Genomic DNA, 25,561 nt, shown 5'->3' with positions numbered 1-25,561 from the left:
ATGTAATTACCCCGATCTACATGCTGTCAAATAAACGAACCATACGCCGTGGCGCAATTTTAGGGGCTTAGCCTCTAGCGCTGACGTCCGAGGTTCGATTCCCGTAAGGGAGTGAAGTGAGCGCTTCGCACCGGCGAAGTACTGCTTTTAAATTTTTATTAAGAAGAAAAGAAAACCTTTTTAAATTAAGTCTTAAAAAGAGCTGTAAAGATATTGACAATAAGCTACGCAAACCCACCAAGACATGCAATCGTTTAAATCAAAGCGCGAGTCGAAAAACACCATCCCATAATATTAGTTAACGATTAACACATTTCTATATGTATTGTAAGCATACAATACAACTGATAATATGTTGCGCTTATTTATCTGGTGTACTGACATTTTTGCGCGTTTAACGGCTGAAATCTAACGTGGTTTGTGCCCTTCAGAATGAAAAGAGTTTGCATTTACCTTTTTAATAAAAGGCGAGCTTTTAAGCCTGAGAAATCACCCCGTAAATGCACACGTTTAATTGCACATATGTTAATATGTATGCTTACACAGTATTAAAAGACACTCAACAAGTACACAGTATTAAAAGACAGTCAACAATTAACGTCATTTACCTTTGTTCCCGCGTTTGACTTGTGCTGTAAATCTCTTCCTCGTTTTCAGTTCACGTGATTACGTAGGAGGCGTAATACGTCATGACGCAATACGTGACTCCGCCTCCTCCATTAGAGTATATGGACAAAAAACAGGTTCCAGTTATGACCATTACACGTAGAATTTCGAAATGAAACCTGCCTAACTTTTGTAAGTAAGCTGTAAGGAATGAGCCTGCCAAATTTCAGCCTTCTACCTACACGGGAAGTTGGAGAATTAGTGATGAATGAGTCAGTCAAACAGGTTCCAGTTATGACCTTTACGCGTAGAATTTCGAAATAAAACCTGCCTAACTTTTGTAAGTAAGCTGTAAGGAATGAGCCTGCCAAATTTCAGACTTCTACCTACACGGGAAGTTGGAGAATTAGTGATGAGTGAGTCAGTCAAACAGGTTCCAGTTATGACCATTACACGTAGAATTTCGAAATAAAACCTGCCTAACTTTTGTAAGTAAGCTGTAAGGAATGAGTCTGCCAAATTTCAGACTTCTACCTACACGGGAAGTTGGAGAATTAGTGATGAGTGAGTGAGTGAGTGAGTCAGTCAGTCAGTCAGTCAGTGAGTCAGTGAGGGCTTTGCCTTTTATTAGTATAGAGATAATTCTCTTTTATGAATTTATAATAGCTTGGTATATGCAATGAGTAACAAGGACTTGCTAGAACATGTAACAAAGTAAAAAGTAATCTATTTGACATAAAATGTAGTGGAGGGAAAAAAAGACTTGTTGTACTTTGTTAGTTTACACCTCTACCAGCAACATCCAGCAGTTCAGAGTCATGTAACTGCTCAGCATGGAGGGAAGGATTTTTTTCAGTGTCCTTGCAGCAGTAACTTGCTGAGTTTCTCATCAGGAATGCTTGCATTGACACCTCTGTAAAGAAAGGGGGGAATCTCCCATATTCCATGTTTCTTACAACTTATATGTGTGTCACTCAGCTGATCAGAGATTCAAGAGAAAACAGTGGGGATTTCTTAGTGTTATGGTCAGACCTTACAAATATGTATAGTTCAGTACCCCATAAGCTGGATGGGATTACCCTGGAACACCACCATGCCCCAAGCAACATCAGGAACCTCTTCCTGGATTACTACTATGCAGACGTAAGGCTGAGAGTATCCTCACAGACAGTGACAACTTAATGGTACTGTTTGAAGAAAGAGGTTATTACAGGATAACAGTCTCTGTTATATCCTCTTCTCTCTTATAATTTACATTTTGTCAAAATCAGCTGAGGTAGAGTGCAGTGGACCTATGACCAAATCTGGGAACTAAAAACCTCCAGAGTATTCATGAATAACCTGACAGTCACAACTAAGACACCTCCAGGATTTTAATGGATTCTGAGGGGACTAGAGCTGTCTAGGTCCCTTGTTCTCAGAGGTGGTAAGGTGGTGAATTGGTGTCAGTTCACAGTGGAAGGGACCTCCATACCAAGTCTGGATACAGGGACAAACAGAACCTTGATGGAGGAATTGCATCCTACATCAATGGTTGACCGCAGCAGATAAGACCAGACCTTTCAGGCAAGTTTAAGGTTTGGATTTACCAGCATGGAATCCTTCACACATCTTGTGACCATTGCTCATTTATGAGTCCTCAATTTTGGATGTGAAAAGACTGGAAAAGAAGATTAGCCAGTACCTGCGGAGATGATTTGGACTTTGAAGATCACTGAACAGCATGGCCCTCTATGGGAAGAACAGGCTGAATCTCCCTCTTCTGTCACAAAAGAGTTTATGGTCATCTGTGCAAGGGTGTGCTGCATTACAGAGTGTCCAGCCAGCATAAAGACAAAGAGTAGTAAGAAGTGGAAGGCTAAGGATGATGTGGAACAGGCAGAGACAAGACTGTGCCACAGTGTACTGGTAGGCATGGTGACCATCAGATGACTGGGACTGGGTTTGTCCCCAAAGTCCAGTTATGACAAAGTCCAGGGAATAGAGAGGCAACAAATGGTTCAACAGGAAGTGAGAGTAGAAATGGAGGAAGTCCAAGCTAGCAAGACAGCTGGAATGTGACAGCAGGAACCATGGACAAGGTGGGGCCAGACAGTCGATTGTAACATAGCATAGGGTTACCTGTCCCATGCAAAATCTCAGCATGTTAAGTTCCTCCTTCGATGTGTCTGTGATGTTTTGTCCCACAAACCTGCACCTCTGGAGGAAGGTTGAGACAGCTTCTTACAGATTGTGCAAAGGGAAAGGGACCCTAGACCACATTCTTAGCAGCTGTCCTAGAGCCCTGGGAGAAGGCACTATCACTTGCATCATAAACAAGTGTTGAAAGCAGTGGCTGAGACCATTTGCACACACACATCTCTACGTAAAAACTGCCAGGTGATAAGAGTTATAACATTTGAGAAGGCAGGGTTGGGGTCTCAGACCTCAAGTCAAGCTCCCAACAGATCTCCTTAGTCACAACATTGTTGAGGCCAGACATAGTCATGCTGTCCAAGTCAGCTGGAAAGTTGATTATGTTGAAACTAACTGTCCCTTGGGAAGACAGGATCAAGGAGGAAGAGCAGGGTGGAAGTCAAACTGTCCATCAAAGTAGGCAGCAGGATATTTGCTGGCCAATCTCTCTGCCAAAAACCCTTGAGTTGTTTGTACATCAGGGGAGCCCACTACAGAAGAGTCATTAAGAGAACATTGGAGCCAGCTGAATGAGTCTCACTTTGGCTCTTGATAAAGAGAAATGACTAGTGGCTTGCTACTGACACACAAGCTGAGGTGTGATCAGCCTCAGTTGGGCTTCCTGTGTGGGGGTGTGTGATGTTGTAAGACTCAGAACACCCCGTGACCCCAGGAACATCACTGATGATGTGTCTGAGAGCATCGCAAGATGTTTCGAATAACATAACTCATTAACATATTGAAAGTACCTTCCTTTAAACTAATTAGTAAAATCAAATGCATTTTTAATCATTGAAGGTTTGCTTTTTTTTGCTGTCCCTCCATCTCCAGATGATAGATGCTTCTGCATATTACACCCTTCTTTGTTATTTAATGCTACTTATGTTACTGTTTGTGATGATGACACTGTTACATCACTACAAAACATAAAGGAGAATGATAGGAAGCGGAAAATATGGCATTTCAGTGCGCATAAAATGGATGTGCTTCAAGCAAAGTTTAATTTCACTCCATTGACGTGTCTCATATTGTTCAGTAAGGTCTTTGTCAATAGGATGTAATCAGTTAGATAGAGGATCTGTACAAAATTTTTTAAAAACCTGTCAGGATCCGATCAATATTATTTTAGAATAAGAGAAATAACCATTACCGCATTTAACTCCCTTCTCTATCTCTTATTTACATATATATTTATTTCTCCTTTTCCTTTGCTTAATGTTGTCTTATTAAAAGCCCTAAGCAATTCTCCTTTAGCTAAGCTCTCCTTCTCAGGGGTGGGGTTTGATTTGTTTTTAATTTGTTTGGTTATAAATTGATCTATTTGTATGGAATGATTACAATAAAAATTAATAAAATATATATTAAAAAAAAAGGATGTAATTATAAGGCTATCTCTATAGTATTGGCAAGAAAACAGTAAACAAAAAAACAAATGCATGTTCAGTGTTTAATCTTAGATTGACATGAATTCAACTCCCCTGCCAAAACACTGAACTCCTATCTCACCACCCACCTGGTTAAAAAATAAAATCAGTCAGTATAGTTGATACATACGAATTTGAAACTTTACTATGTGAAGTGACGTGAAAATAATTTTTTTTCTTGCATTTGTAGTTGGTAAATAATCAAAAACAAATAAATAAATAAGGTACATCTTGTAATAGTCCTCTAATTCACTATTAAAAGAACAAAATTGCATGTTAACACATTTGTTGGTTATTGTTTTTACTGAGATATATTAAGTTAATAGTTTATTTATTTTGTTTATGTCCAAGCTACATTTTTGAATATTAAAGCTTTTTCTAAACCTGTTTTCCTGTTATTCCAGGATAATGTGCAATGTTTAATTAAGGATTTGAAAGTGTTATCTGAAGAGCATGGTTATGAAGGACTTGTTCTGGTTGCCAGTTCAACAGAAGAGGAAAATCAGCAGTGGTTACAAGTTGCAGTCTATTCTGAGAATGCTGAACTCTTTAACCAGGTAAGTAACTTCTCAACTTATGTTTGGTTATTTAAAGATTTATATCTTCATTATTTTTATTATTTTGTTATGCATTTACTTAGCACATTTGTAAAACACTGGTGCACCTGCTTATTAATGCAATTATCTAATCAATCAAATGAAGTGGCAGCTGCACAACACCTAAAATCATGCATAATCAGGTCAGGATTTGTCAGTTAATGTTCACATAAAACACCAATATGGTTTCAACTGTGGCATGATTGCTGATGCCAGACAGTCCGGTTTGAATACTTGATGTAACTGCTGCTGTCCTGATTTTCACACATAACAGTCTTTGGAATTAAGTGAGAATGGTGCAAAAATCAAAGAAACATTCCGTGAGTGGCAGTTCTGCAAATGTGAAAGCCTCGTTGTTGTTAGAGTTCAGAGATAAATGCTCAAACTTATTCGAGCTGACAGAAAGGCTACAGTTATTCAGGTAATTACTCTGTGCAAATGTGGTGAGCAGAAAAGCATTTCAGAATACAGAACATGTCAAACCTTGAGGCAGATGGGCTACAACAGCAGAACACCTCGTGAGGTTCCACTGCTGTCAGCCAAGAACAGGAAGTGAAGTCTGTAGTGGGCACAGGCTCACCAAAACTAGACAGCTGAAGACAGCTGTTCCTCGAATTATGGCGAGGAACAGAGATAGTATGGATAGAATGTGCTGCCAACAGCATTAAGCCATGCACCCAACATGCTTTGTGCCAACAGTCCACGCTGCTGGTGGTGGTGGTGGTGATGGTGATGGTCTTCATATACTTTGGGTCCGTCAATACCGATCATTCATTGCTTGAATGCTATGGCCTATTTTAAGCATTTTTGCTGATCATGTTTGCCCTTCATGGCTTCAATTGACCAGTCTTTGGAATGGCTACTTCCAGCATGATAATATAGCATGTCATCTCAAACTAGTTTCATGAAGTTTCAATAAGTTCAGTGTCCTTCAGTGGCCTTCCCAATTGCTAGATATGAATGTTAACACCATTAGTATGTGGTAAAATTGAAGTCATGCAGCATGAATGTACATATCTACAGAAATTATGTGGACCTTCTTGATGTACCTGGAGTCGGTGGCGATTCCTCCACAGCTCTTCATGATCACCATGACTAAATAAGTAGAGTCCATCTCTACTCACTACCTCTTTTTCCTGGGTCTCTACTGGACTCTCTATCTGGCGAACCTTATCTGGCGCTACTATTAGGAAGGCTTCCTTGACCAGATTGCAGTGGTGTCTGGCATGGTGCAGACCATCTTCTACCGCGACTTTTCTTACTTATACTTCACTAAAGTCCTTAACACTAGAATTACCAGAGCCCACGAAAAAACTCGTAAATCCGTCCCACCTTAAATCGCGTCTTAAATCCGTTTGCACCTCTCCGCCAGAGTCCTTTGTCATCTAAATGTGCTGATAAACCAAAGCTACTAGCAGCCAGCTATTCCATCCCCCCACCGACTTAGAATGAACTTCTCTCCTAGCTCATGCCTTGCCTTGATTTGATTACCTGGGATTGAAGTGGAGTTTTACAGTGGAAATAATTCTAGCGTTATTTGGAATACACGCATTTCATGTGTGTTCCATTTCTATAGTAGGCTGTGCAAACACATTTTTAAAACAGAAACGTTTTTCATATTCTAATAGTAAATGATAAAATGTAGGCATAAACTATATAACGTATGAAGCCTGAAGTCCATATATCAAAGAAACACTTTCACAAAAGGTACAAATAAGAGAACACGTGCGCTTTCATTCAAAAAATTTAAAAAAAAAAAGCCGTGTTAGCATGCCACATTGACACACTTACTACAACTGCTGCGGTGGCGTAATGGTATCAGCTCCTGACTGGGAATCAGAGGGTGACGAGTTCGATCCTGCACGGCTCCACTTCGAGAAATTAACTGCATTTATTCTTACAATTTTAGAATAACAACATAAATTTGATTTCAGTCTGTAACAGCCGGTGTAACTTATGATACTGGTAAAGGTTAGCTTTTTTTTTTTTTTTTTTTTTTAATTCACTTTTCATTCTCGCAGTCGCATTCAGAATCAATCCATACAACCCCATCTGACACAGCTGGTTTCACATAAATAAAAGTGCACTTTTATTCAAGAGTATAACCGAAGAATAAAGAAAGCAAGTTACAGTTGGTGGTTGATACGACAGCTTGCGTGGTGCAATGTTAAGAACTGCTGATTTCCGATCCGTGCTATATAAAATCATCACATTCAAATATTAACAGTTCCCACACACCCAAGGTCCGCCATTCCTACATTTACGACATGTGTACTTGTTGCAGTGTACACACCTCTCTGTGCTATGGTTCCTATTACAGTGAATGAGCACCTGACACTGTACTTTCTTCCCTGGGGGAAGCTGAGGTCTTAGAACGGAAGTTTGTTGACGCTGTATCATCTTTTCTTTTTCCATCGCCTTTTCCTGTAAGAAGCGACGACGAAGTTCCTCTGCAAGGTGAGCCATGAACACTCTTCTTTTCTCAGCGGACCCCGTGCATGCCTTATACAGTACGTGTGCGTTCATCGCTGCTAGGTCAAGGATGTTGTAGAACACAGCAACCGGCCACCTGCGTGTTCCTGTTCGCACTGAACAAGCACGCGCCTTCTGGTCCATGATGTCAACGCCACGCTGGGGAAAAAAGAAAGACAAATATATGTGACATTTTGAAGAAATCATTTTATCACCAGAATAGCACCAGAATACTTCGTCACACTAATATGTTTTTCATTAGCATACCTTCATGTGGTTGTAGTCTGTGACCGTGTTTGTTTTTTTTTTTTTTTATCTTGCCCAATCTCCACATCATGGTGCATTGTGCTGAGAATGCAGACAGACTTCATCTTTTTGGGCACATACACTGTCAGCATGGCACTGGGAGATCTAAACACCAGCGTGGATAATTGTTCGTGTACTGAACTGACTTTAGCTGCAGGTGGAAGTTCCCGTCGCACTTTATTCATGGTGCCAAGCAGAGTTGTATTGCGGTGCAGCAGTCTATTAGCCAGCGAAAGTGACGTGAAGAAGTTGTCTGTTGTTACGGTTCTGCCTTTTTGGATTGCGGCAGATTTGGAGAAAAAGTACATGTGCAATGCCACTCCTTATTTAGGAAAAGATCCCAGTCGTCCCACGGGAGAAAGACTTTCCGAGTCTGTGGTCATAAAGCTTATGGAGCCATTTCTGGACAAAGGCAGAACCGTAACAACAGACAACTTCTTCACGTCACTTTCGCTGGCTAATAGACTGCTGCACCGCAATACAACTCTGCTTGGCACCATGAATAAAGTGCGACGGGAACTTCCACCTGCAGCTAAAGTCAGTTCAGTACACGAACAATTATCCACGCTGGTGTTTAGATCTCCCAGTGCCATGCTGACAGTGTATGTGCCCAAAAAGATGAAGTCTGTCTGCATTCTCAGCACAATGCACCATGATGTGGAGATTGGGCAAGATAAAAAAAAAAAAAAAACAAACACGGTCACAGACTACAACCACATGAAGGTATGCTAATGAAAAACATATTAGTGTGACGAAGTATTCTGGTGCTATTCTGGTGATAAAATGATTTCTTCAAAATGTCACATATATTTGTCTTTCTTTTTTCCCCAGCGTGGCGTTGACATCATGGACCAGAAGGCGCGTGCTTGTTCAGTGCGAACAGGAACACGCAGGTGGCCGGTTGCTGTGTTCTACAACATCCTTGACCTAGCAGCGATGAACGCACACGTACTGTATAAGGCATGCACGGGGTCCGCTGAGAAAAGAAGAGTGTTCATGGCTCACCTTGCAGAGGAACTTCGTCGTCGCTTCTTACAGGAAAAGGCGATGGAAAAAGAAAAGATGATACAGCGTCAACAAACTTCCGTTCTAAGACCTCAGCTTCCCCCAGGGAAGAAAGTACAGTGTCAGGTGCTCATTCACTGTAATAGGAACCATAGCACAGAGAGGTGTGTACACTGCAACAAGTACACATGTCGTAAATGTAGGAATGGCGGACCTTGGGTGTGTGGGAACTGTTAATATTTGAATGTGATGATTTTATATAGCACGGATCGGAAATCAGCAGTTCTTAACATTGCACCACGCAAGCTGTCGTATCAACCACCAACTGTAACTTGCTTTCTTTATTCTTCGGTTATACTCTTGAATAAAAGTGCACTTTTATTTATGTGAAACCAGCTGTGTCAGATGGGGTGGTATGAATTGATTCTGAATGCGACTGCGAGAATGAAAAGTGAATTAAAAAAAAAAAAAAAAAAAGCTAACCTTTACCAGTATCATAAGTTACACCGGCTGTTACAGACTGAAATCAAATTTATGTTGTTATTCTAAAATTGTAAGAATAAATGCAGTTAATTTCTCGAAGTGGAGCCGTGCAGGATCGAACTTGCCACCCTCTGATCCCCAGTCAGGAGCTGATACCACTACGCCACCACGGCGGTTGTAATAAGTGTGTCAATGTGGCATGCTAACGCGGCTTTTTTTTTTTTTTTTTTTGAATGAAAGCGCACGTGTTCTCTTTTTTGTACCTTTTGTGAAAGTGTTTCTTTGATATATGGACTTCAGGCTTCATACGTTATATAGTTTATGCCTACATTTTGTCATTTACTATTAGAATATGAAAAACGTTTCTGTTTTAAAAATGTGTTTGCACAGCCTACTATAGAAATGGAACACACATGAAATGCGTGTATTCCAAATAACGCTAGAATTATTTCCACTGTAAAACTCCACTTCAATCCCAGGTAATCAAATCAAGGCAAGGCTTGAGCTAGGAGAGAAGTTCATTCTAAGTCGGTGGGGGGATGGAATAGCTGGCTGCTAGTAGCTTTGGTTTATCAGCACATTTAGATGACAAAGGACTCTGGCGGAGAGGTGCAAACGGATTTAAGACGCGATTTAAGGTGGGACGGATTTACGAGTTTTTTCGTAGGCTCTGGTAATTCTAGTGTTAAAGGCAACAAACCTCAGTTTACCAATGCCAGTGTGAGAGGAAGGCCTGGGCTGACTCCGCACAGTAAAGGAGCTCCAGTGGACTTTGACTTGTTGTGCACATTTTGTGCATTTTTCAAGGGAGCAATGTTCATTTTTTTAAATGATTTTTAAATGTTTAGCGCTTTCATCAAAAATTACAAGATGAATTCTTGTATTTCACAGAGAGTAACTAATGCAGCTGCATAACAGGATTTGGTACAGTGGAAAATGTGCTTATCCGTGTAAGCTTTCCACATGTCAGACAAGTACTGGCATCATTGTAACAGAAATGCCTACCAGTCCTAATCATGAATTACCTGCCATACCAAAAAAAAGTAAAGAATGTCGAGGTAAGCCAACCAGGCTTACCAGGAGGCTGGTAGAGCTTGCTTCTACACTGAAAAGATTAAACGATCTGACAAAATAAAATATCAAGAAGTATCAGCATGTAGGAAACACCTAATTTGTGCCTTTTACTGCTGAAGAGTGCTTTTAAATTTTTATGTATTGTTATAAATGTATATTGCTTTTGAAATAAAATAAAAAAGATTGTTAAAAAAGAAATTGTGTGCTGCAGTCATGTCAAAATAGATCAGAATCTGACAGGAATGTTTTCAGCAGAACAGAGGCAGTTTTGAGAAAAAAGGAGGCCCTACCCAGTATTAGTATAGTGCTCCTAATAATTTGGTTAGTGAGTGTAATGTAGAATTACAAGGATGAACTAAATGAGAAGTTTAATACTTGCATCAATGTTGTTTTCTATTTTTTCTGTTTTTAAGTTTACTTTTTGCAGCCAAGTTTGTAATTAGTATTTGATTTAATAGCAACATTTATTTCTATAGCACATTTTCATACACAGGATGTAGCTCAATGGGCTTTACAAGAATGTCAAATAGTTTCAAGCAAAGAAAAGCAAATTAAAAATTATGTAAGAATAATAATGCATAAATAATGTACAAAAATAAGTAATTCACACATATATGTATACTATATATAGAGTAGTTTTTTAAGTCTCTAAAGATGAGTCCTATGATAAGGTCATATGGCTTGGGAGAACAGAAAAAAATTAAACCTTCAGATAAGCTAGAAAAAAAAACAAAATCTGCAGGGGGTCCAAGACCAAAAGACTGCCCAGATACAAATGGACATTCTGCCTAACATGAATTTTCTTAAATAGTTCCTTATAGTTTTTTTAGGCTTTATCTTACAGGATTTGATACAGTGGGCCTCGTGGAAAATTGGGATACCCAATTTCATTCACACGCGGCTGCACAGTGCTTTGATCAGGTGGTGATGATAGTAAACAATGAAAAAGAAAGCAGAGAAAAATAGAGATTAATAATTGAGTTCATAATGTACTGTTAATTTAGTTTTCTCCATTTATGCTCTGCTGTACTGCATTTTCTTTTAAGATCAGACACTCTGAGTTTTCCCAAGGTATTTTTGTGCTGGAGGAGTTCTTACATTTTTTCTCAGAGGACTAGTTTGCCCCCTGCTCGCTTCGCTCGCCAACCCCCATGCCCGTGCTACGGGCTAGCCTCTTTGCAGGTCTGTCGCTGGTGTATGAGGATGTGGATGTACAATTTAAACAGATTTTTATTTTCATGGGAATTGTTTCATATGCATAATAGAACTATTTTACATTACAGCAAGTAATTAACTATATTAAGAAGGAGTAAAACGTAATGATTTGAAAGTAAATTATGTTTCATGTTCCGTTAGAGTTATTCGTTGATAATATGATTTTTGTTTCATATGCATAATAGAACTATTTTACATTACAGCAAGTAATTAACTATATTAAGAAAGAGTAAAACGTAATGATTTGAAAGTAAATTATGTTTCATGTTCCGTTAGAGTTATTCGTTGATAATATGATTTTGTTCTGTTTGGCTTTGAAATTAACACGTAAATACTTTTTAAACTTACACTTTTACTGTTAAACTTCAGTAAAAACTATTTTTTTACTTACATTTTTGTCAATATTGCATTGAATTTTGATTCTGTGTTAGGGCTTTCATCGTAACAACGCAATGTATAACTCCCCGTGATTGAATTTCGTTTCTTTATGTCTGTTAAATAAAACAACTTTTTCAAATGTTTAACTCTGAGATTTGTTAATTGTATTGCAAATGTTATTCTAATGGGAAACTGTTAACATTTTAATACAAATGGCATATCAAGATCTCCTTTGCTGCCTAATGGTATCCCCTGAAGATGTACTACATTACCTTTCTTGGATACATCCTTCTTTCTACAGTAATTCATGCGGTGGAAAACAGCCGTAGTTATTCTTCGGGATATTGTAAGTTGATGTTTTCATGTTCTGCACGATCACCACCAACTGTTTCTGCATAGTCTATTGATATGCATTTCACCAATTTGCAGTGTAACCGATAGACATTTTTCACTGCTAGGATTACCCATGTACTCAATTGTTCTGTTGATAACCCTTTGTGATGAAATTCTTCAATAAGATTTGGACATAATACATCTTCTTTAATTGGGAACTTGAAGTGAGGAAAACATTAAAATTTATAAGAGCTGAGAGAGCAGAAAATGTGTCTGTCAAAAGCATTCATGCAAATGAGAGGTGTGATTACCGTGTTTGTGGTTGAAAATGGTTGACAGGAGGGCGTGACTTGAAAAAATCTCATAACCAAGGTTTCAACTTGCGGGACTTGAAAAAATCTTACAAAAAGTCTCGTCCCGTCTTCTAAAAAGTCTTGTCTTGCCACAGGATTTTTTTATTATAATAGAGAGACATTACGTCAGCTCCAGCTCACATGTTTGCTTTAAAATTTTCCTTCATACTGATAACATTGTTGGTTGTGTCAGGTCAAGCACTTAATTCTGGCTGATTATTCAGAATATTATCTGACCTAGAAGCTGTTGGTGCACCAAAATAACATTTTTAACAGTAAGCTGTCCTTTAGTGCTAGTTATCAGTATTTCTGTGTCAATTAAAATACAAAAATGATCAGATATACCAATATCCAGGACTTGCCCCGTGATAATTTTTAACCCTTTTGATATTACTAACTCTAGTGTTTGTCATCCCTTATGTGTAGGCTGACTGACATGCTACGATCAAAGAAACACAGCAAGTTAATAAATTCTTTAGGTTAATGGTCGCAATGATTATCCACATGACAACTGAAATAGCCTTCAATTAGGAACTGCCATAATTAGTTAATTATTGTGGATTATAAGTCTGAAAATTACTCAATAAAAGATGCATTATATTTTGGAGGTGTATAAATGGTTCAGCACTTTAAGTAGGTCCAAATGACATTATTTAAAATATATTTAGTGACATGAAAGTGAATATAGTTTTTAGAGGCAGTTCGAAAAGGTATTAAAGAAAGCATACTGAAGTCATCTATCAGAGACCAGTGTTCTAAAAACCAAAGCCGTAAATCCATCCATTTTCCAACCCACTGAATCCGAACACAGGGTCACGGGGATCTGCTGGAGCCAATCCCAGCCAACACAGGGCACAAGGCAGGAACCAATCCCAGGCAGGGTTCCAACCCACCTCGGGACACACACAAAACACCAAGCACACACTAGGGACAATTTAGAATCGCCAATCCACCTAACCTGCATGTCTTTGGACTGTGGGAGGAAACCGGAGCGCCTGGAGGAAACCCACGCAGACACGGGGAGAACATGCAAACTCCACGCAGGGAGGACCTGGGAAGCGAACCCAGGTCTCCTAACTGCGAGGCAGCAGCACTACCACTGCGCCACCCAAGCCCTAAATCATAACTCAAAATTAAAAATAGTGTGCCAATGTCAAAACCAATGTTTTCAGGAGTAGGGATGCTGTGGGTGTTGTTGAGTCAGGCTGTGATTGATGTTATCCACAATCAGATGAGGAGGAGATGCAACCCTTTAGAATGTAGCTTTAAGAATAAGTTTCATGCAGCCTTCAAACATTAACATGCCTTTTGGAGTTTTTATGTGTTATAGTTGTGAATATCCTTCCTTTATCCTTGTTCCACATTACATATATTCTGTCCTTCCCTGTTTTGAGAGCATAAATACAGTAATGATAGGAGGTTCATCTATCAAGAGATTTTACTCTGTGTAAAATTCAGCTTTGGTCATAACATACGAAAAATATAAGTAAATAAGGTAACATCTCCCTGTCCTTCCCTGTTTTGAGAGCATAAATACAGTAATGATAGGAGGTTCATCTATCAAGAGATTTTACTCTGTGTAAAATTCAGCTTTGGTCATAACATATGAAAAATATAAGTAAATAAGGTAACATCTCCTTTTTTCATTCTTTTCACAGATTTGCTGTACTTTGGAAGAAAGTCCTAATTCCTGTCTAGAACTGGAAGCAGCTGAGTGTTTGTTGGATGGGTTTCAAGTATATAAGCAAAGGAATTTTTGCAACTCCACTGAGGAAATTCTTGCGCTCCTTAAAGATTTTGTAGAGTCTAGACAAGCTTTCATTATTTCTAACAGCAGAACATCTTCAACAGAGGCAGTAGCTGGCAGTGCACCACTTTCTCAAGGCTCATCTGGATTCACTGACATGTACGGCTCTGATGCTGAACCGCAGCTTATGAATTTTACTGAACATTCTCAAGATTTAAGTGAAGCTGTGCCTGACCTTACTGAAATGAATGTTGAATTAGTCAGTCCTGACAGTGGCTTGGTGACAGTTAGAAGTAGTCGTTCTTCTAAAGAGAGCTCAGTGTTTCTGAGTGATGAGAGTCCTGTTGCTGAATCTAGTGGCTTTCATCATAATTCAATTCTTAGTCTCCTTTCTGTGAATGCAGTGTCTGAAAATGAAAGCAAAAATGGGCATAATAACATCCTAAACTTTGACCCACTGTATGCAGGTAACCTTTCGCCCCTTCCAGAGGTTACTGATTTGTCTTCAGAAAGTGACTTTTTGATTTTTGAAGAAAGTAAGCCTTTGCAAGTAGGTGATATTATAGCACAAGAGAGAGACTCTTCTCTTGAAGCAGGATGCTTGGTTGAATTATATGATGAATCTGTCAGTAATTTAGTTAATGATGATAAATTTACAACTACCGATACATGTGACACACCTGGACCACATTATCCTGAAAATTGTCCAGCAGACAGATTTGACTCAAAGGTCCCTCCAACACCAGTGAATAGCCTTGTTGAAAATTCTCCTCTGGCTGATGGATTGCCAAGATTTTTCCCTGAAGATATCATTGAAAAAATTAATGAAATGGACAGGTACAGTTACACTTCTGCTGATGTAAAACAACTGGACAGCTGGAATGATTTTGAAGAACACATTAGTCTTGTCACCTCAGAAAATTCTAGCATATGGCAACAAAGTAAAGAGCAGTCTTTTCTTAATCATACTACTGATATTGCTGATTGTATGAATGAATTTGATCGAATAAATCCAGGCGCAGAGAAATTATATGAGCAGACCAACATTCTGCAAGCAGAAGATGTAGACCACAAATCATTCAGAATAACTATACCTCACCTCATGCAACAATGTTCAGATCTTAGTATGCCAGAGGCATATACTCATGAGGATATATCTGATAAAACACCAACTATGGAAATGCCTTCAATATTAGGTGCATTGGAACAAGCTTATGGAAAAAAAGAAGAAAATAAAGAAATGCAAAATCCTTTGGAAAAGTATGATGTATATCCTGAAGAATCGTCATTTTACCCATTATTAAATAGCAATACACCTCAGGATCACTGGGAGAAGCCAGTAGATTACAATCCAAAAAATAATGTATGTGAAATGTTTGATTTAGATTTATCTAGTCATGAAATATATAGTAGTTTTTGTTCAGATGTGGAAAAAACAAGTAAATATGAACCTGACATTACAAAAGATGAATTTGATGAAGCTGAAATCCCTACAGAATGCATTGGGTTAGTTATCCAGGATAAAGAACAATCTGTAGCATCTGCATTTGAGCAAGGAAATTTAATATGTGATGAAAGAATTGGTGAAAGTCAACTAATTCATGAGCTAATGTATTGTCACATGCAACGTAACGCATTAGAAAGTGAAGGTCCAGCATCTTGCAATGCTATACCTATTACCACATTACTACAGACGGGAGGCTGTGAACAAAATAAAGGAAATGATTCAGGTATACAAGATAATAAGCAAGATGTATGTGAAGAAGATATTTCAAAATTGTTGAATGCGCCCCATTTATCAGGCCAGGATATTTGGAATAATAGAGTGTCGTTTGACAAAGAAATGTCAGACAATCAAAAAAAATTCCTCTCATTTGAAAGTAATACACTGTCAGCAACTGGAGAAGGAAAGACAGTGCCATCATCATTTGGTTTATCTAACCATGAATATAAGGAAAGTGGTACCTTTTCAGCTTTCAAGCATCATGATGTTTCCCCACCTAACAAAGAAAAATATATCATGCAAGAAAAACCACTAACGTGGAATCCTACAAACACTAATGTTTGGAACTCTGTGTGCTCTTCTGACTTGTGGAACATTGATAAGCAGGGAAAGGATTTTTGTCTGGAACTAAAAGGTCTCCCTTCACTTGAGGACAGTTTAAGTTCAATAGAGGAGGATGCTCCTCAGTCTAAAGATTCCTCACCCTTCACAGAACAATCATGTGAACAAGACAGATGGAGTAACTTCTGCCAAAAAAATGTTGAGTCAACTATTGTTTCGCCATTGCATGATAGCCTAGGCATGTGGAACACCACTATACAGGATGATACCCAATCTAGTGCCTCAAGTGTTGAGACTGGTGAATCTTCTGAATGTTCTGACAAATGGAATCCATTTGTTAAAAGAAGTTCTTTAGCTAGCCCTTTGCAAATGGTCCAAGAAGATATGGGCATGTGGAATACAACAATAAAAGATGACACACCATCCAGTACAACTAGTCCTGATGAAAAAAGCACCAGCGAAAATCCTGATTTGTGGACTACATTCAATCTGGATTCATTTCACAATGATTTAGAAAATTTACGTGATTGTCCAGCTGAAGCCAGCTTGGCAGCTGGTAAAAGTCCAAGCTTTTATAATGTTCAACCCCAAGAAAGTGTTAGTGTAGAATTTTCCAAAGCTCACAATGATACATTAGGGAGTCAAGACAAGAACTGGAGTGATGTAGCACAAGAAACATACCAGAGAACCTTAAATGATCCAGAGGGAGGTCTAAAGTTGTTAGATACAACTAATGACCTGACATCAGATATATGCATTAACCAAAGTCTTGTAAAGCACAGAAAACAATTGCAGATGCAAACAGAATCTAAAGATACAGAGCAAGTATTGCATGTGAGAGAAACAGATGTTTTCAAAGAATTTGAAAGTACATCCATTCACAACTCCTGTACAAATTATGAGACTAGTTTTAAAAATATTGAAGCAAATAACATTGCTCAAAATCAAATCAGTGGACATACAGAATTAAACATTTCTTTTGAGGTGAAACTGGAATTTAGTTGTGATCAGTCAAGTATGCATAGACTTGAATTCACAAAAGAGGCAACTGACCTTTCACTCTTGGAATCCACACCTTTGGATGAATGCATTACAATGGATGCTTCTGAAGAAAATACTGCTGCAGAAACTGGTGAGGTAAGCTGTGCTAGGGAACCAGATCTAATCAATTCACAAGTACACCTAATGTCATTAGATCCAGATATTTGCACAAATTCAGCACTTACCAGCACATTTACAAAGCATGACCATAAAAATCCTGATATAATAAATGAGTGTAGTTCAGATAAAAATTCTGAAACCTCTCAAAGCCCTGATCTATGTCCAGAATCCTTTACTGAGTATCAAACATCGGACATCTTGGATGGAGAGCCTAAACGTGTTTATGATGACGAAGAAACAGAATTAGATGCAAAATGTGATGTCTGTGTGGAGAGCAAAACTCGGGTTTTATGGACAGAAAGAGCAATAGAAAGTGACAGAATTCGAGGAATAGAAGAAAACGTGAAGGCTATGTGTTTAACTACTAACAATACACTTACTCGACAATACAATGATGATCAGGTTTTTCAAACCGCTGAAGTAGAACAGACAGACAGTATGAAAGGACATAAGAGCAGGGATATGGACATGGTCAGTTTAAGTGATGATGATGACGCTAAATCTGAAATAGAAATCTGTGGCAGTTCATGGTTTAGACAGAAACCTCCCAGTACAGTAGAACTTACTGTAGAGACCAACCATACACAAGTGTTACCCATTTTATCAAACTTCGAGGCACCACCCAATAATGAGTTATCTGCACTAGATCAAAGTGGACTTGAAACAACAGAAGATGAAATTACTATAATTCAAGAATCCCCCTTCATGAAAAAAAAGGAATCCAACTTATTTTGGTTTGAAGAAGCATTTGGAAAAGAAGATAATTCTCAAGAGCTTCATAGCAGTACTACTAATGGGTTATCAAAATATCCTTTCAGCAATCAAATAGTTGCTAACACATGTAAGAATAAAGATGCCCTTCCTGGAATTAATGACAGTATGCTGTCTTCACAATATAATATACAAGACAGTTTCACAGAAATTCCAAGTGAAGGAGCAGTAGCACAATCTCCTTTAGCTGAATATAATCAAAAAGATCAAGCATTTGGCAAAGCTACTGCCTCAGAAAGTATCTGTTGGTCTCAGCATACCTCAAGACACCCATCAGAAGGTAAAGTAACATACTTCAGTATGTCACCTGAGATCCGAAATGTTGATGTTTGGGAAGATCTCTCTTATGAGGAAAGTCTAAGGACTGTCCACTCAAAAATTACAAGAGATGAAAAAAAATGTTCAAATGCTGAGGCAGGTAATTCCCAAGAAGATAACAGCTCTCTGACTTTTGACCTGGGCGAGAGTGGGGATAGCAGCTATTTTCCAGTAGCCTTTGAAAGAAGTGACCAACTCATGATGGCAGATGCTACTTCAAATGCATCTTCATTTTCTTTTGCTGAAGTGGGCCATGGTTCACTGGACACTGATTCATTAGATGAAAATAAAACGAGCCTTGAATTCTTTGAAGTGGAAGGCAATGAAGAGGTTAACTTAACCCCTGAAGAAGAGTCTTGTGGGCTTGAAATGGATTATATTATTGTATACAATAAAGAAAAGATGTCCTGTAGTGAGTTTGGTTCAGTATTTAAACCTGAAATGAATAAAGAGAATGATTCACAACTAACAAACCCAGTGTTTAATGAGCATTTGCAAGGAACCTCCAGGAAAACACTAATAGAAGTCAATTCAGAGAGCCCTAACACATTAGAAAATTCAGATCATTCCTCTCAAGGAGACTGTATCACATCATCTCACGAAGTCTTTGAATGTTTAGTTCAGTCCAATTCAAATAAGGCAAAAGTACTTGGAGAAAAGCAAATCTGCTTTTTAGGAAACAAAAATGAAACCATAGATAGCTCACCTGAAGAAAACTCAAGCATTACAAACACAGCAGGATCTGAATCAGGAGATTCTGTTAAAGAAGTCTGCTATGCAGATAGTACTATGCCATCTCAGCACAATACTGGTTTTGTTTTACATGACAGTAGCATAGTTGTGAGTCAATCATTTATAGCGACAGAGAAGGGAATTTCTAATTCTATTCATTTATCAACAAAATTCCATGAAGATCACAACAATTCCCAAGAATATGGAAGTACATTGGAAGATTTTCCACAAACCAAGCTCATTAACTCTGGAAAAGAAGCTAGTTGTCTTCCAAAGAGCACAAAGCATGAACACCTGAAGGATAAGGTCTTTAGGTAAGTGTGACTGCCCTTTTAATTGTAACCCTCCTCCAGCTAAGCAAGTGTCTATATAGTTTAAACAGCACCAGAAAGCATAATTAAAAGAACATTTAACCCTGTGTCTGTAAGCTGAGGTATTGATTATATATATATATATGTATATATAATATATATGTATATTGATTGCATACATATTATAGCCATTAGCCATTTTTGTCTTTTCATCACAAACAAAATAGTAAACACCAAGTTTGGAAGTTTTCACTGCAGTTTTGGTATATTTAAATTTACAATGTTTTCCTGTCAAGAATTAAATACTAAAAAGGAAAAGAGTCCTTAAGTCCCACTTGTTGTAATACTGCAAGCCCTGCATATATAAGACCATTGGTGATGTAATGTGTTGTGCATGCTCTCCTTTTGTTTGTGCAGAATTCTTTGTGAAGAATTTTCACTGCAGCTTTATTAAGGAATTGTTTAACAGCTTTCCATTTGTAAAGTACAATTCTGCAAAGAAAAATAGAATAAATCGGGATATTGTTATTTTGCTATAGTAAACACCAAAAGGCAAAATACCTTTTAGCAGAATATTGTGTAACTTTAGGTGGAAGGTAAATGTTAGTTAAGTGTCTTTGCTTTGTATAGTTACACGTTTGTATGGAATTCAGAACTTTCCTTTAAAATATTCATTAATAGAAATATTAGAATGATGCATAATGTTTTAATACTTATTTTACAATACAGTTTTTCAAACTTGTTAAAATACTGACAGAAGTAGCATTACTGTACTTTAAATCACAAAATGCAAACAATTTAAAGTCAACCACGGAGATGTACAATTTTTTTTTTTAACTTTATGCTTAGATGTACTACAGTTTTTGATAACGATACAGTACATCATCAATTTGGAAAAGTCATAATAATGGCTCAGAAAGCTACCAGTAAGTGATGATTGACACCTCAGCAGAGATGTGATGTTTTTGCTTAGGCATCACTAAGAGGGCCACATCTCCTTTCCAACATCTGTAAGGCTGCAAGGATAATTGTGAATTTCGGGATTAATAAAGTATCTATCTATCTATCTATCTATCTATCTATCTATCTAATTAAGATGTTGGGAATGAAAGCAACAATTTCTATCTCTCCTCAGCTAAACAAACAGCTGCCTATTTATCTGCTTATATGTGACAGATCTTATTCCATGTGCTGTATTAACAGAGGGATAGCTAAGAGTTTCTACTCTGCTGCCAATAGCTATACTTCCTGAGACAGCATAGCTGGGGTGTGTACATAGGACACTGAGAGCTTACTGCATGTGCTGCAGGTTGCATTTGATGACACATGGGCATAAAAGTACAAAAAAAAAATTAGTGATAAAATCTGTAATGTGCAATAGTATTCCTCACCATTAATGACAGCTGCTACTTAATCCTCCATGTGAAAAGTAGTTTTCTTTGTAAGTAAAATCAGTAGTCACTAGATAAAAAAATTACTGAAATTCACCTGAAATTAAAAATTTTGGAGCTTTATGTGCTCATTAATATTCGTAGAATTGCCATTACTTGAGACTGCCATAACCCAAATCCTTAAATAGTATGTCTAAGAAGCTGTTGCATAGTGGCATAATTATTATAAAACTAGCATGTTACCAAGCACATCCCTGGGTGGAATAAAGTGCAGGTGCAGATACTAGTTTGATTCTCCAGGGGCCTCATGTATAACTCCGTGCGTAGAATTCACACTAAAACATGGTGTACGGACAAAAACATAAATGTGCATACGCACAAAAAAATCCAGATGCATAAATCTGTGTGTCTGCCAACTTCCACATTCTTCCGCTACGTAAATCCTGGTCAGCATGAAATGTAACGCATGTATGTGCACACGCCTGCTGTCCCACCCGACCCCTCCCAGAAACCAAGCACATCCCTGGGTGGAATAAAGTGTAGGTGCAGATACCAGCTTGACTCTCCAGGGGCCTCATGTATAACGCCGTGCGCAGAATTCACACTAAAACATGGTGTATGGACAAAAACAGAAATGTGCATATGCACAAAAAAATCCAGATGCATAAATCTGTGTGTCTGCCAACTTCCACATTCTACCACTACGTAAATCCTGGTCAGCATGAAATGTAACGCATGTGCACACGCCTGCTGTCCCACCCCGACCCCTCCCAGAATTATGCCTTTTTGAATATGCAAATCAATATAAATAGCCCCTTAATTTCAGCATTCTGTGAAAAGACAATGACAGAAGCACAGGGAAAACAGAAGAATTTCAGCAAATACCAAGTGGAGGTAAGGAAAACATACTATTTGTTGGTTTAAGCAGTGGTATAAACACCAAAACGAAGTTGATCAAGTGACAGAGTGGCAAAGAAACTTGAAAGTTCAACTTAAGAAAGTTGCTCAGTGCCTGAAATAAAAAAGAAGTGGTCGGTCAGATATCAAAGTCGCTGTGAAAAGGCAGTCGTTGCCAACGAGTGAGTGTCAACTGAGTGTCATATGGAAGCATATTAGGCTACAGAGAAAAAGAAAATAGGGACACAGCGGGGGAAAAAAGATTGAAATGTCAACTTTAATCTCGATATTTCGACTTTAATCGTGTAGTTTATTTTCTCATTAAAGCAGAACATCACAAACTTCATCTTAAAATTGTTTAATTTACTAGTTTCTCAAATTCCATTGTCACTAATGTAGCATGTTAAATTCTTCCTGTTCTATGTGTTCTTCTATGTATGTGTGTGTGTATCTATGTGTGTGTGTTTATCTGTGTTTGTGAATCACTATGTGCGTCTTAAACTGGCTTTCTCTTACGCCGGCAGGACAAAGAATACATTACATTCATGATATTACTACTCTCTGAACAATTTAAACACTAAGATGTATACTTGATATCATTTTCATTATGATAGGAATTAAAACATGTATAAAACATGGGGACATAGTGGCGCAGTGGTAGTGATGAGTTGGTGCCCTGTCCAGGGATTGTTCCTGCCTCCCACAAGATGCTTGCTGCACCGTGTGTAACATTTGATGAAATAATTTATCCAATACCTGTCCTTCCTTTTCTTTCTCCAAGTAACCAATCCCCACACCATCAGCTCTGTAATAAATATCAAGCCATCTGTAAACTTAGAACGCTGATTCTTCAAAACTTTTAAGGAACATTGAAATATCTTCGTAGTACATGTTTAATTTTTTCCATCCATCTATCCATCCAGTGTCGCGCCAGTCCCAGCAAGAATATAGAGCGAGGCAGGAACAATCAATGAACGAAGCACCAGCTCACCGCTACCACTGCGCCACCATGCCCACACATTTAATTAACAGTTTACATTATTTAAATGAAGTTAAAAATGTATCAGTATAATGTAATATACATATGATGGGGTACCCAACAATAACCAGAATTGAAAAAAAAAAATTGTTTTAATAATTTTTACTTACTGAAACTTTAGTCTCCTTCAAAGTACTTTTGAATGCACTTGTCCCAATAATTTTCCCACTCGCGGAAATATTTTTGGGATTGCTGAAGAGGAATATGATTTTTCTTTGACTTCCTCCACAGTACAAAATGCTTTCTTTTGAGTTGTTTCATATGCAGGAACAAGAAAAAGTTGCATGGAGCAAGATCAGGTGAGTAGGGAAGGTGGCAAGAACTCAAAGACACACAAGTCAATTCAGAAATCTCTTCAATAGTCCGACAATCTCCATAAATTGGATTGTGAACTTGTTCAAGATTTTCATCATTCCTAATTATGGAAGGTCGGCAGGTCTTGGTTAGTCTTCAAGTGACATTGCCCCTCGTTTGAAATGCGAAAACCACTCATAGACATGTGTTTTACTTAAATCTTCCTCTTTAAAAGCAGTTTCAAGTATCACTACAGTTTCAGCAGCTGTTTTTCCTAAGATAAAACAAAATTTAATGCAGACTCATTGTTCTTTATGATCACCCATCACAAAAAATCACAGAACACATTTAATAAACACCAAGAAAAACCGACAACCAAGAAAAACCGACATGAAGTGCTGTACAAACAATACAGAGCAGCACCACTTGGCAGACTGTCACAGAATACAGTAAGTATGCTGCACATAGTGGTGAAATTTGCAACTAAGTCTAGATTGCATGCCATGTACATGTTCCCGTTATTTTTGGGTACCCCCTTGTACTTAACTGCATTTCATCTTAAAGATGATATCAAGAGCTCCAAGAAGGTAGCGCATGGAAATCTAAATTGACTTAGAAGCCAGTCATCATCATCTGTGAATACGCACTCTCTTCTACTGAATTGAATTTAATTCCTTTATTGTTATTGTACGATACAATAAGATTCAATTTGCAAATACTCAATAAACTTATTTTCCTTTAAAATAATAAAATAACACCAATAGCAATAATAATAATAATACGATAAAAAACAATGAAAAATATACAATATGAAAGTATAAGTGGCTCAGGTTATGCGATATTACAAACTGTAGTGCAAGTACAAACAGTTCTACTGGGAGCACTTGATGGACTGAGTGTGTTTATAGCTCTAGGGAAGAAACTGTTTCTGAACTGCAAGGTCACTACAGGAAAGTCTCTGAAGTGTTTGCCGAATGGGAGAAGTTCAAATAGACTTTGCCCATGGCTGAGGCAGCGTGTGCAAGAAGCTGTATCCCAATAATTCTCTCCGCTCTCGACACTGCCCGCCATAGAGCTTACAGTTCAGCTGCTGTACAGCTGTGATTCCACACTTAGATACAGTGGGTTAAAATACTTAAAGTGGGTCACTGAGAGTAACAATGCTAAAGCAGCTATGGTATTTGGAATAGTTTGGCCAATAGTTTGAAAACTTGCATATGCAAGGGATTGAGCAGGCGTGAGAATGTGCGTGGCTTTATACCAGGTTTAGTTTTTATACATCGTGATGTGAGCGTGGAAACAGGCATACACAACATTTTTGTACATACACGCCGTTTATACATGAGGCTCCAGGGGAGAAAAGTTTGGCCCTAAACTCACAATGGGGAGCAACTTTGCATACCAAGGGGGTAAATATTCACATTTAAACATTGCTGGTGGTGTTCCTCTGTAGAAATGGGAATCTGTGCAAACTTTAGTTCGACACACGACACGGTTTGCACACTGGACAAACAGACATACACAATCAGCTTTAGACATTACTGTTAGATGACAACAAATATTGTAGCCTTGGTAGGTAGGTTTTCAAGACCAACAGAATAATTTGAAGCTAGGTATCCCAAATTTATTTGCTGATTAGGAGGACTGGGTATACTGATTGCTTTTAAACAGCAGCAGCAAAATGATGATTTATAGGAATGGCCAGAGAGCGGGCAGTGTTCATTTACCAAACATTTAAATGCCTAATAAAAAAAAGCAAAATTCAAGAGTTCTTACGGTAAGTCATAACCAAAAAAACCTAAACCAAAAAGCATTGTTTGGAAGCCCCATTTAGCCTCTGAAACACCAGATTTTCTCTTTGCCTAAAGAGTTCTAGTTTAGACACTGCTTTGTGGCTGCCATTCATGTGTTCTAGTGGAGGCTTCACAGTGTTACATATCTCATGACATCTAAATTATTTGACTACAAAGGTGGGCAGTGCCGTAAATCGTAAGGCTATGCCCATGGGGCAGAAATCAATGAAATGACAGAAAACAAGGGATTATGGTGTAGAAAACATTTTACATATTGCTGTAGGTGATGTTAAAAGTGTGGTCTTAAATCATCAAGTTTAGATCTGGTTAATTTTTTAACTCTGCATGATACTAACCTAAGGGTTTAGGCTATACCCTGGAGTCAGCAAATTTATTACAGATGTCTCAAGATGGTATTTAGGCTTGGGAAAAAGAGATGTAAAACAAAACTGGGCATTCTTTGGTAGTTGTTTTGTTCTAGAAAAATTAGACTTAGTTTGAAACAAACTTACAACTGCAGCCATAGAAGGCTAAGTGGCTAATAAAATGGATACTTCCTTTTTTTAGGTGTGTTCCATAAAATTCGAAAAGTACCTGCTTTGATCACCATGTGTCTATGTTT

General features: G+C 38.1%; 1 protein-coding gene across 4 annotated transcripts in view; it reads left to right on the top strand.

The window, feature by feature from the left end:
* Positions 1–25,561, top strand: part of LOC114652147 (uncharacterized) — a 381,858-nt gene that overhangs the window by 156,615 nt on the left and 199,682 nt on the right. For all 4 annotated transcript variants that reach the window (XM_051927670.1, XM_051927672.1, XM_051927671.1 and 1 more), the window contains exons 3-4: positions 4,610–4,762; positions 14,079–19,528. In XM_051927670.1, coding sequence (XP_051783630.1) covers positions 4,610–4,762; positions 14,079–19,528 — 5,603 coding nt within the window. The remainder of the gene's footprint in view (positions 1–4,609; positions 4,763–14,078; positions 19,529–25,561) is intronic.

This window comes from Erpetoichthys calabaricus, chromosome 5 (genome assembly GCF_900747795.2).
Source record: "Erpetoichthys calabaricus chromosome 5, fErpCal1.3, whole genome shotgun sequence".
Classification (NCBI taxonomy): Eukaryota; Metazoa; Chordata; class Cladistia; order Polypteriformes; family Polypteridae; genus Erpetoichthys; species Erpetoichthys calabaricus.
This window is presented reverse-complemented; position numbering and strand designations above follow the sequence as displayed.